The sequence below is a fragment of the Myxocyprinus asiaticus genome, chromosome 44, assembly GCF_019703515.2.
Source record: "Myxocyprinus asiaticus isolate MX2 ecotype Aquarium Trade chromosome 44, UBuf_Myxa_2, whole genome shotgun sequence".
Classification (NCBI taxonomy): Eukaryota; Metazoa; Chordata; class Actinopteri; order Cypriniformes; family Catostomidae; genus Myxocyprinus; species Myxocyprinus asiaticus.
Window position 1 is genome coordinate 13351083 of NC_059387.1, and position 12326 is coordinate 13363408.

The 12326-nt window shown below is 38.3% G+C and overlaps 1 protein-coding gene across 1 annotated transcript in view; it reads right to left on the bottom strand.

Annotated features, from left to right (window-relative positions):
• The window catches only part of LOC127434733 (TGF-beta receptor type-1-like), an 81049-nt gene extending 70902 nt beyond the window's left edge, over positions 1 to 10147 (bottom strand). The window contains exon 1 of the mRNA XM_051687677.1: positions 9428 to 10147. Coding sequence (XP_051543637.1) covers positions 9428 to 9623 — 196 coding nt within the window. The 5' untranslated portion in view covers positions 9624 to 10147. The remainder of the gene's footprint in view (positions 1 to 9427) is intronic.
• Between the last annotated feature and the right edge of the window lie 2179 nt (positions 10148 to 12326).

Here is a 12326-nt window from a genome sequence, read left to right on the forward strand (position 1 = left end):
ATTCCCTCAAGTCCTACGTTCATAATGCGGGAAATTCCTGCACACATTTATTCACATTAACAAGTACAGTAGTTGAGAATTTGTAAACGAAACCACACAGATGTACAAATCAAATCAATAACTGTGTCTCTCTTTCATATAAAATATTAGTATCAGCGCAAGTAATTAGTGCTAATGAGTCTCTTTCTCTCTCACTCTCAGCATTCCACAGCTCATTGGACACGTGTCGAGTTTAGTGTAAGTGTGCAGCAAGCTGTCGTATATTTGCTGAACTTATGTATAAATCTGTTGATTTTACATGCATATGGTGTTATACTGTGTCTCTGCGAGCGTTGTGATTAAACTATCGCTCCTGTTTTAAAACAACAAAGCTGACCACAGTATATAGTGCATGCGCATGACTTTGAAGCAGTCTAGTTTTGCTTCATCACATCGTGCGGCTCATCTTACAGCGCCTTTGACAAGAAAGGCAGAAATAGCAAAAATGCTTTGTGTAAAATGTTACATAGGTGAAGAGAAATGCTTAAAACAGACAATTTCATCATCCTTATATACACCTGTTACATTTCTCATCTCCATCTCTCTAACACCCCATCTGACGTATACAGGTTTCTCTGCCTCGTGAATCAGTCCATTTTAATCATATTATTTAGTAGGCCTAGGTACCGATCACTTTCATTAAATAGCACCTATTAAATGTGCCTAACTTGTCCTTATGTGCTCCACTAGAGAAAGAAATCCATACAAACAACATAAGGATGAGTCTGTGAGTGCATTTTCATTTTTGGGTGAACTATTCCATAAACTGTTATATTTACATCTTTTTAATACAGAATATGTTATTATGTTGACAGTGCAAGCTCAAAAGCTTTTGATTTATATCCTTTGACAGTGCCATTAATCATGCCACAATCTTCTATTGCTTCCAAACCACAAATCCCACAGTCTGAATGTATAAAACACTGTGAAGTGATACAAGATCTCCCCAACAGGTACAACTAGCCCAAGCACTGAGCTAGATCGAATATGGGAAAATTGAGAGTGCTGTGGTCAGAGAAGAAAGACTCAAAAAGGCTTCAGTTTCTTCCCAAAGAAAACAGGTTTTTAAAAAGTCAGAGTTGACTTCAGGGTAAATGAGTTGAGATAGACTGTTAGATCCTTCCTAGTAAATCTGATGTTTATTGTAAATTGGTATATGTCTTATCACTGTCATGACTGCTATGTTGCTCGGAACTGCACCCAAGATCATCACCCACCGTTGCACTTGTGTATATGGTTGTGTGACAATAAAGTAATTTGATTTGATTTGATTTAATGATGGGGTGGCTCCACCCGAGGAGGGCACTTAATCCAAATTGTTTCAGTAAATACAGACAACAAATGGATAGCATGAAAGCAACTCTTAGCGTTATTTTTGTAGGGGTGTCAGTGGCGCAATGGTTTAATGAAAAGCCAGCAATCACCTAAGAGCTTTGACAGTGCAAGCGCAATATGAGTCAAGCTATTCAGCTAAAAGTAGATTCAAATGTTGCCACATTATTACAAAGTGTGAGTACTGCCATATTCAACTCAAAGAGAGACAGACTGAAAGAGAGCTACTTAAAATAAAATTGTCAGAGTGCCCAAAACTGTAGTCCATTACTATGAAATGCAAGTTTTAAAACTCTAACGTTTTATCACTTTTGGCGAACTTGAAGTCCAATATAAAAAGAGAAAGTCTCAAAAAGCTCTTCATACCAAAGCCTCTGTAAGCATTTCATTTAATTTGCCCCATCAACAATACTTTAAAAAGCCACCATCACAACAAAATACCCAGTTCTGCAGAAAGCAAGGCAGTCTGAATGCATCACTACCTCTGAATTCAATCGCAGCTGGCACAGATGCAACTTCTCAAATTAGTTGTGGTTCTTTAAGTCAGGACAACAGGCAGTTTGGGGTCACACAAATACTTTGGATTCCTCTGTCCCAAAGGTTTTTCCTGCATAGAGAATTATGAGGCGGCCGCCTCCGTCAAATTTCGTGCCGCCTCCGACTGTCGACGAAACTCAGGCAGGCAGTCACGTGCTCAGATAGACCCCAAGTGGTGCTCAAGCACCCGATCTCTTTCACTAGATAAGTGCCATTTTTGCAAGTCATTTCTTATTTTTTAATTTATATTTTAGTTTTTATTTAAATTTGGCCCTTTGGCATCAATTCTCAATTAAACGTGTGCCCGACATCTGCATTTAAGTTGTAATTCTGTGAGACCACACGAGCCCCTGCCCCTCCCCCTCTTTGACATTCTTTGTCACAGCCTCCACACAACATCGAAGTCTACCTGACCTTCATTTGTGACAGGATAATGTTTGCCCTAAACTTCGACATTGTTTGCCACTGCTGTGAAATTAAACCACTATAAAATAATCTCCATAGAGCCAGCAGAACTTAGACAATAGCCCTCCATTAAGATTAACAACAAGCAAGCTAATCAGGCGTTGGCTCAAAATAGCGTCGCGCAGGGTCGGAAATGCCCCCAAAATTCAATATTTGAATTGCTCCTGTTTGAGTTGTTTTTTTTTTATATTGATAACATAACATAGTCAATCCTCTGTGGTCACCGGAGGCGCCAGCATGATCACCTGACGTTTTCCCTGATAACAGCAGAAAGAAATACTCCATAATTTTGGGTCATACAGATAAGAGTAAGACATCATTCGAAACTATAAAGGGTTTACTTTTATTTGTGTACACTCACAATAACGGCAAAACGTTGTGGTTTTGTAAAATAAAGAAATCATACAGGATGCGCTTTCTGCCGTCACGGTCTTTGTGAACTTCTGTCTGGAGCGCGTCAAGAAAATGAACCGAAACTCAGCGTATACTTGCCTCGCAGACATGAGAAATATGTCTATAGAAAGCTTGAATTGTCTACTTTTAAATGAACCAATTTAAATGAAAACAAATATTCTCTGACTGTGTAATCCGTATAAAACCAGCGAGAGGTACAGTCTTTCCCGTTTGACCTCATTATCGTTTTCGCATAATCTTGCAAACATACATCTCATGTTTGGAGGCTCTTATGTTACAACACTGCTGAGAAAGTGATGCAGTTTATTTATTAATTTTGTTAATTATTCATGCTTGACATGTTGATTACAATCATGTCAACTGTATCTGGGCAAAATGTTGTATTGTTATCTCAAAGCAAGTTATGGCTTTTGGAACCAAGGTAGCCTTTTTTATCAAAAGTCCAAAAAAATTCTCCAAACATGTGATCTGAGGGTTTTACTGAACCTAAGAACTACTTACATTTGTAAATGCCACAATAAACCAGAAACATTATTACATAGATTAAGTAACAAGTAATAAGATCCAGCACTGTTTCAGTTGTGCACATGGTAAATCAAGACCTGTCAATCTAAGCCAGGGGTCGGGAACCTTATTTCACTAAGGAGACAATTTTTGTTATTTTTGGTTGATGCATTTTTCGAAAGAGCCATAGCACAAACGAATAATTTACTATTTTCAAAAACAACGTTTTTCAATCAAATAAAATTTTTATATTGCCCATAGACTACTCAAAAACAAACAAATATGCAAAAATTAATAGGTAACATGTTGCAATATGGAATTGAGTACACGTGTTTGTGCGGGTCTCCGTAAAATTACTTCATTTTACAATTGTTAATGAAAAATTTAACTTCCATTTTGGGCTGGGCGATATTTAAAAAATATTTTAATAATAATCGCATTTAAAATATCGCAATATCCGATTCTATGGTCAACCCCCAAGGTCGGTGAATATTTTTGCTTTATTGATTTTGCTTTAAAAATTAAATTAATTTATCGAAACATGAAAAACTTAAAAAGACATTTCTAAATTCAAATTGCACTTTAAACTAATTGAAAAAACAATTAAAACAACGAAGTGATTAAAAAGTCATATATAACCACCTCCCCAAATCCAAACATTTACCGTCTCCATGACCCCATTCGTCATCACGCAAGTATCAGTATGCGGCAACAGGTGAAAAATGACTAATAGCTACAAATTAAGAACTTAAGACAATTATAAATGCAAAGATAATTATAATAATCACCATAATAAATAAGCCTAATAAATTCCCATGTGTTCCCAAAAAATGCTGCCAAATGTGTGTTCTTATCGAATGTGTTTGTATTGCGTTTGGTAATTCAGTTTATGCTGCCTAAAGAAAAGAAAATAGCACTCAATTTTAGGTTCAAGGTGAACGTGTCTTGTATTAGTTTATGATTTAATCACTTTCGCCTTTATTTCTTTAATACAAAGATATATATTACTGAACCTGTAGAGTTGCCTTCACAATGCGTAAGAGCGAACTGCTCCGTGGAAATAAAGCGAAACTCACAGCACCTCACGAGATGATCGGAGATCATTTGTAGCATTCTCACAGACTACATTATTCTTCCTAACAGTTTTCAGTCGAATGAAACAGAGAAAAAGGAGTGATAACTCTTTACATGCACTTGCTCCACGAGACAGTGTCCCACTGCACGCCTCTGAACAAACAGCGAATCAGACAAGAGCATTGACGGCTTTTCTTTTGTCTGTTCTTAAAAATATAATAAAGTGTGTTTCTTCGAGCGCATCTTTTTGACTAACAGCATTTCTTGTCATGTGTCACTCCGAGACGTCTTACAAGTCACACACCTGTTGCAGGTAGATGAGCAAAATTACTCGTGCATGAAATACATTTGGACAAGGAGCTCGCGAACTGGATTGAGCCTCGTCGCATTTTGCGGGTGGCGGATGCTATTTCACACCCTGGGTGCACATAAAAAATAATGAACGTTCATAAAATCTCTCTTAGAAAATGCTCTTAACAGCTAACATCAATAGTTATTGGGAAACGAGGCCCAGAACTCTATGCATGTGTGTGTCTTGGAGAAGCGCTTTCATTGCACTCATGAACAGCGGAGCTCATTGCGCACATATAAAATCAGACGTGCATCGGCGGCTTTTCTTTCATCTGTTCTTCAAAATAGAATCATGTTTCGTCAAACACGCGTCTTTGTGTCTAATTTCTTGTAATATATCACTCCAAGAAGTCTTACAGGTCGCCTTTCACAGTGGCTGGAACATCAGCAAAATACTCTGCATGGAAAATCCGCATTTGGCGGGTGTTCATTTCAAACCTTGTTCACCAGGAGTAGGCTGTACGACAAATTCAGGAGAAAGGAAATCAAAATAGTGTCATTGACTTCAAGCTTTGCAATCGCACCGACACTTTCTGTTGGAAAATTATCACTAGAAATCATGCGTTGGTGAATGGTGAGACACCCGGCAAGCCACTTGAATTTTAACAAAGAGCCACTTCTGACTCGTGAGCCACAGGTTCCCGACCCCTGATCTAAGCGATCAGTCCAATCCAAGCTGTAAAACAGTGGCCGATTAGTCTCTACACATCGTCCCTTACCACCATACCCACCCACATACCTGAGATCAGAGATGATCTTATTATCGGTTTAAGTAGTTAATCAAGTTTGCTGTTTGTTAACTATAAATGAACACATTAGCTGTTATTTTGTATTTAATTTAATGTTGAACAGGTTCGCTTTTTTTAACTAAATATGCTATAAGTTGATAATTGTCATTTTCTACTATCATCTAATTATTAGAACACCTAAATTATGTTGCTTGTAAGTGTTTGCTTCAGCCAGTGAAAGGCATGGTACAAGTGTATGTGTGCACATGATCGGGATGGTACCACCTCTGCCTCATTTTGAGCCAGGAAAAACCCTGCAATTACTATATTTGACCATGTATCAAATGTTCACTCTAAAGAGGAGCCTCCAAGGGCTTTTTCTGGGGCTCCAGATTGAACTCTGGTTTAAATTGCGCTCCCTAGAGTATATCTGGATATGCCTGTATTATATAGACAAAGTAAACCAAGGCAGCCTGATCGCATGTTAGTAATGCATCTGCCTATCTATTATACAAACAATGCATTATTTGAGGTGCTCAGGTGTTGTTTTTTCCGATAATACGTTTAAAATTTTATATTAGAGGGATTCCAATGGTGGTCGGTCCTGGAATCGCATGTTAATATGCCTTATAATTAATCTGAGACATCAATATGTTTTAAAAAAATTATGCAGCCATTGCACTGTTTAACTGCCTCATGACTGATGATATCCACGTTGCCAAAAAGCAGAGGGTATTTTTTCCACTCTTTAACAAGCCTCATCACTTATACATTTGTTTGTGCTTATACAGCTTCATAGTTAGGATCCGTAACACTAATCCAAATCCTTCAATTAACCAAAGAATATTTGGAGAAAGCATGTAGCCAGCACTAGATTTTTAATACTACAATGTTGTCCACTATCAAATAGTGCTGTATTAGTTTAAACCAATCAAATAACCAAAGCACAAGCTGGAAAGATTGCAAGTAATTTTCACATTAAAGCAGCAGTGCTGTCTTCACATTCAGAAGATGATTTCAAGGACTTTCGTGATTCAAATATGAAATGTCATTAAAGCAACCATCACTGAAAAGGTGACACAATCATGTCACTTGACAATAGATGCACATGACAATGACTGCACTCTCACCCTGCCCGCCAGACAAAGCAGAAGAACTGTTCAACTAAATATGACATGCTTAAGCCTGAAGTTATTTCTAACTCAAAATTTCATATGACAAAAGAGATTAAGACATTAAAGAACAAAGACAGTGCGCATTCAGGAATGATGTCTAGTCTACATCCCTCAAAACCTAGCTAGCTGCCTACTTAGGCAGCATTTTTAGGTATCTTTATGGGTGTAGGTGCGTTCGAGCATACCTGCCCTCACAAAAATGTATTGTGGTGGTAAAACACTGCCAGTGCCCCAGATAGCACACGTACATCTCCGTGCAGTTTGTTTCCAAATGAAACAGCTTTCTAATTAAAATCTGCTAAACATCTTTAAAAGAGCAGATTTACAAACATTCTAAATCAACATCTCAAAGACATCTGCTGAATGTCTTGTTAACATCTGAGAGGAAATGTTGATGGTTTTAGATGGTAATACCACGGTACTTTGACATAAATGTCGTTATAGTCATGCACCATGGTAGTTACATGGTAATTCAAATAAAACAATGGAACTACAATGTAAAAAAGCACTTTTTTGTAGCTTTGTAAGTGTATGATGTCGAAAAATGCTGTCTAGACAGGCAGCTCACTAGGTTTCACAGACAAATTCCACAATATGAATCCACAAAATTGAGTCTATGTACACAGCTGAACTCACCCTGTCACTAACATGTTTACAGAACTATTACTAAAGAGTCTCAGACTTATCGATTTCTCCCTATCATGTATCAACGACTTTTACACAATGAATAATCTACCTGAAAAATATCCCAAAGTCCTGTGTAACTAATATACATTAAGATATACTGAGTAGTTGTCTCTAATCGCAAAATTTTTATTGTTTGTATCAGTGGCGCCTGCAGCTGTACGGCTGTACGCACTGTGCATACCATGAGCGCTCTGATTGCCCTGAGAAACATTTACTCTCAGAATATTTCATCAATCATGAAATGTGTCCCGTATTTCTGTTGGCTGTTTAAAAGAACTAGCAATGCCCAATTTGAGAATGAATAATTCTTTTGAGTCAGTTCTTTTCAGTGAATTGGCCAAACGGTCTTTCAGAACGGTCTGAATCGATTCGTGATTCAGTACAATTCGTTCAGAGCGCTCTCTTACTGAATCATTTGGAGCGGTTTCTCAGACAGTAAAACAGTATTGGGATATTTACGAATACAGCGCTGGATACATTGGAAATGTACCTACAGTCAACTGAAACGAAAGGCTGTCTTTTTGAGAGGCAACTTTGAGAAACTTCAGCTAGTGCTGTGTCATGTGAACAAGGGGCTGTTCAAACTGAACGTGTTTTAGCGTCCGCTTGCGCTGTTTTTCAATAGTTTTCCATGTAAACATTCACTAAATGGATGTCTTTTGAAAATTGCATCATGTTTCACTATGTTTTTAGCATCTCTCACGGGAGCACTGCATTTTTAGATGCCATGTCAAGTTAAACTTCAACTGATAAAAATATGCCTCGAGACACCTGGTTCTGCTCTATTCGTTGTTGTGCGTTTTGCTTTTTTTGTAGCGAGAACGCATTTGTTCTGAACAGTTACTGGAAGAAATGTTTTTAGCCAATATTTACATGAATGGTACTCATACTGGAGAAAAAAGTGCTTCTCTCAAAGTCACCAGAATTGAATGCTTTGGTGTTGTTTTTGCAAAAAAAAAATCTCATGGGGGAGCATGCCCCCGGACCCCCCTAAAAATAAGGTTGTATTGGGCAGATTTCTGTGCGTACCCTCAGATTAAATCCTGCAGGCGCCCATGGTTTGTATATTATGTTAGCTGTTCAACTAAGAGGAACTGAGTGTAGCAAGTTAGCCAAACAGCTAACAGCTAATCTATCGTATACAGACGTCAAAAGAGATAACAAGACACTTTAAACGTAGTTAAATAGAAAAATATATCTAATGTTTAACTGACTACATACAAAGTCGTACTTTAGGGCAAATTCAGACTATTTTAAACTTATGAAATACTACCAGCATTTTAAACGCAGATTTAAACAGTAATGTGGATGGTTAGCCGCATTGAGCTAGCTAATGTAAATAACGGTGTATTGTTTAATTGTTTTACTCATTTCATTTGAGCCTATGAAAGCAAAACGTTAATGCATTAATAAAATAATAATTAAACAAGGAGTTATAAACGGTTTGGTTGTTTCAGGATTATATAAGACAAATTACAAAAAAGTTTCCGACTTGTGTCTCAAGGAACTGTGACACTCATTTATGATATATGTAAGTCCCAACACTTAAAATATACATAATGACATGTATTAAAAAAATTATAACCTGCCTTAATGAGTTTCCACTGAAAATACAGCGCCTCTAGGCAGGGATGAGAAGAGTGTGTCCTGCGAAAGGCATGATCATAAACACTGATATTTACACAATCATCCTTCAGTCAGAAACAACTCAGTCTATACTCAAACACACAACTCAGACATGAATCATCTGAACACATTTGCATGTGAATTTTGTCAGTCTAATCTTACGTCAATTATAAACCTAATCAGGTGTGATATAGTGGACTTTTAGCTCTTTCTCTGCCTTTCTTCTCAGTCCGATTATTTTTCCTCGACATGTTGAATGAAACCATAAACCTTTTGCTGACAGCATGTTATTTCTCTCTCTTTCTCATCTTTTTTCATTCTTTCTCTCTATTTCGCTCTGACCTGCGCCATCTTTGCAGAAAGACTCTCTTTGGGTTGCAGTTTCTTGCAAACAAAGAGCAACCCTCAGACGGCCCCATAACACAAACATTCACCCCACGGATGGAGTGAAAAATGCATGCATGCATAAATCAGAGGAGACCGCACTGGCCATACCTTCTATGTGTTGGACCCGGGCTCCAAAGAACAGGGCTAAAAGCACGAGACGACACGGTATTGCATCCATCATCATCATTATCCTCGCGCTCACAGTTATTCTGCTAGACTCAAGTTGTCCAGGCAGACTGAGCTGCCGGAGGAGTAAAAAAAAAAGAGAGAGAGAAAATGGAAGAGGAAAAAACACGTTGATCATTGGCTGGGACGGACCAACACCGCTCCCCGCCCAGACGCCGTCTGGACCTCAGCTGGACTGTGTTATTGCATAATAACAAATTCCATGTTCCCTTTTTGTCTGATTTGTTTAGGCGATGGCCTCTCCTGCTTGCACGAAAATAATATTGTATAATATTGCATCTGTTTGATCTCTTGAGCATGGCTTTTTCTTGATGAAACTGTAATACATTTAGTTGGAGTAAGAAGTGCAGGACATTTAATTTTATTAATTTAATTTTAATAAGCAATACAGTGTTGGGTGAAATCTGATTACATTCTACAAAGTAAGTAATCAAATTACTTTCTAGTTTGAAAAAAAGTGGTGATACAATATTCTTTTTTTTTTTTTACTTTTTAGTACATTACATATTTTATGCATATTTCGTCTTAAATAATATTATTTATGTACAATGCATTAAAAAAACATTAATTATGCATACACAGTACTGTATGTCGGTTTGTTTTCCTGTGATAGCTGAAAGGACAACGCGAATGTACAATGAGGAAATATTGACATTATTTTGAATTGGCTGAGCGGAAAAACAAAACATTTTCTATGAAAATTAATTTAGAAAGTAACTTAAAAGTAAATTAAATAGTAGCCTATTGTGATTACTTTTCCATTAAGTAATTAATAAAGTAATCTGAATACAAGTTTATAGAAGTAGTTTGTAGTAATTAATTTGTAGTTGATTGCTATTTTTAAGTTATTTACCCAACACTGGCAATGAATTGTATCCAGCAAATAATTGATTAATTTATGTTCATGCTGTTAGAAGACATCACTAAGAAAAAGGTACAAATGTTACCATGTTTTTTGGACATTGTATCATGGTAATGGTATGTTTGTATGTATGTATGTACGTATGTAATTACATGTGCCATGGTTATTTCCAAACAGAAATCTGACATATGGCAATATATAAAAAGCGCATATATGAAATAAACAGTATGTTTAAATATGGCTTTCACTGATTTAAAAAATCACATACTTGTTCATAAATGGAACCTAATATATTCCAAAATACTACAAAAATGTCAGTTTTTATACAGTATATGTAACATATTTTCTCAAATCCTAGTAGAATTTGAATATGTACATTTATGCTCAAACATGTGCACAATCATTTAATATGTAGGCCTATTGTGTTCATACATGGCCATATATCAGATTTCTGGGTTCCATGGTATTCTATAGGGCCTTTCCCACTGGCAGTACTAAAGCCCGTTTTAGGTACTTTTACCCGGGTCTAGTGCTTTTTGTTGCTTTTGCACCTAAGAAACTATAGTTCCTCGAAGTCATTTTGGGGACATTGTGACGAGGAGGAGGGTGTGGCCGGGCGGTGATGGTGCACGGCCGGCGCTGAATCAGCTGATCAGCGGGAGAGCGAGATAAAGGGGAGCTGGAGGTGCCAGTTTGAGAGCGAGAGAGACGCACGTGGCCGCGCTGCATATGTGTGTGTTTATTTATGTTTGTTTTAAGTTGAGTTTTGACATTAAACTTTATGTTGACTGTTCAGCCAGTTCCCACCTCCTCCTTGCCCATCCTTTACCTGTAAACAGTTGGTACCGAAACCCGGGAGGGGCCGGAGGACTCGCTGCTGTCCGCCGGGGGAGGAGCGGTTGAGGACCGGGCGACAGCGCGTCTGGGAGCTGGCAAGCAAGTTCTTCTCTCTCTCTCCTCTTTCTCTGTGTGTCTCTGCTCACCCTTTCCCTCTGGCGAGGGGAAACCGCTCGTCCCCTCCTTCGGCGGACGTCAGTGGTTCCTCCAGCTCTCGGCAGCCGGCAACGACCCCTCCGTCCCCAGGCAGACGACTGCGGATGCTCCCCTGGCGGATGGCAGTGGTGAGGACTCCGTGACAGTGAATCCCTCCTCCCTGCCGGGTTTCGACACCACTGTAACAGTATAAGGATGGGCAAGGAGGAGGCGGGAACCGGCTGAAGAGTCAACATAAACTTAAATGATATAAATTAACTTAAAACAACATAAAATATAAGGACACACAGACACACATGCAGCGTGGCAGCATGCCACGCCCTCCTCCTCGTCACAGACATTTTTAGCTCCTACCCCGGGGTAGATACTTTTGGGGCGTATAGGAACTGTGGGACTGTGGGAGGTGCTGCAGCCTGTGATTGGTCAAAAACCTGCATTGAGCAAGGAGAGGAGCTCCATAGGCACCATTAGTAAACAACTAGCTGCTAGTCTGCTACTCAGAGGATTGCACTAATTTTACAATTCCCTTAACAGAAATAACATACAATGAACAAAGTATCCAAAGAGAATCACCCATTTCACATGTGTGTGTGTGTGTGTGTGTGTGTGTGTGTGTGTGTGTGTGTGTGTGTGTGACTTCATTGGGAGACACTATTTGAGTTCCCTTACGATTCAATACACTTGACATTGCGTCTGTATTGTGTGACTATACAGAAAATAAAGTGATTTCTGGATTACTACATCGAATTTTTCCTGGAATGACAGATAAAATGCTTATCGAGAGTGGGTAATTGAACTTTATTATGCACTAAACCGTCATTAAATCTAGTTTACATGAGGGAAGTATTGCTTGCCTGTTACTGCGTGGTTAACATGCATCAAGATGTCTTTTTTTAAATCAATAATTGATCATTTCAGTAAAGTAATTTATAGTCATAAAAGCCTTTATTGTAAAAGACTGAGTTG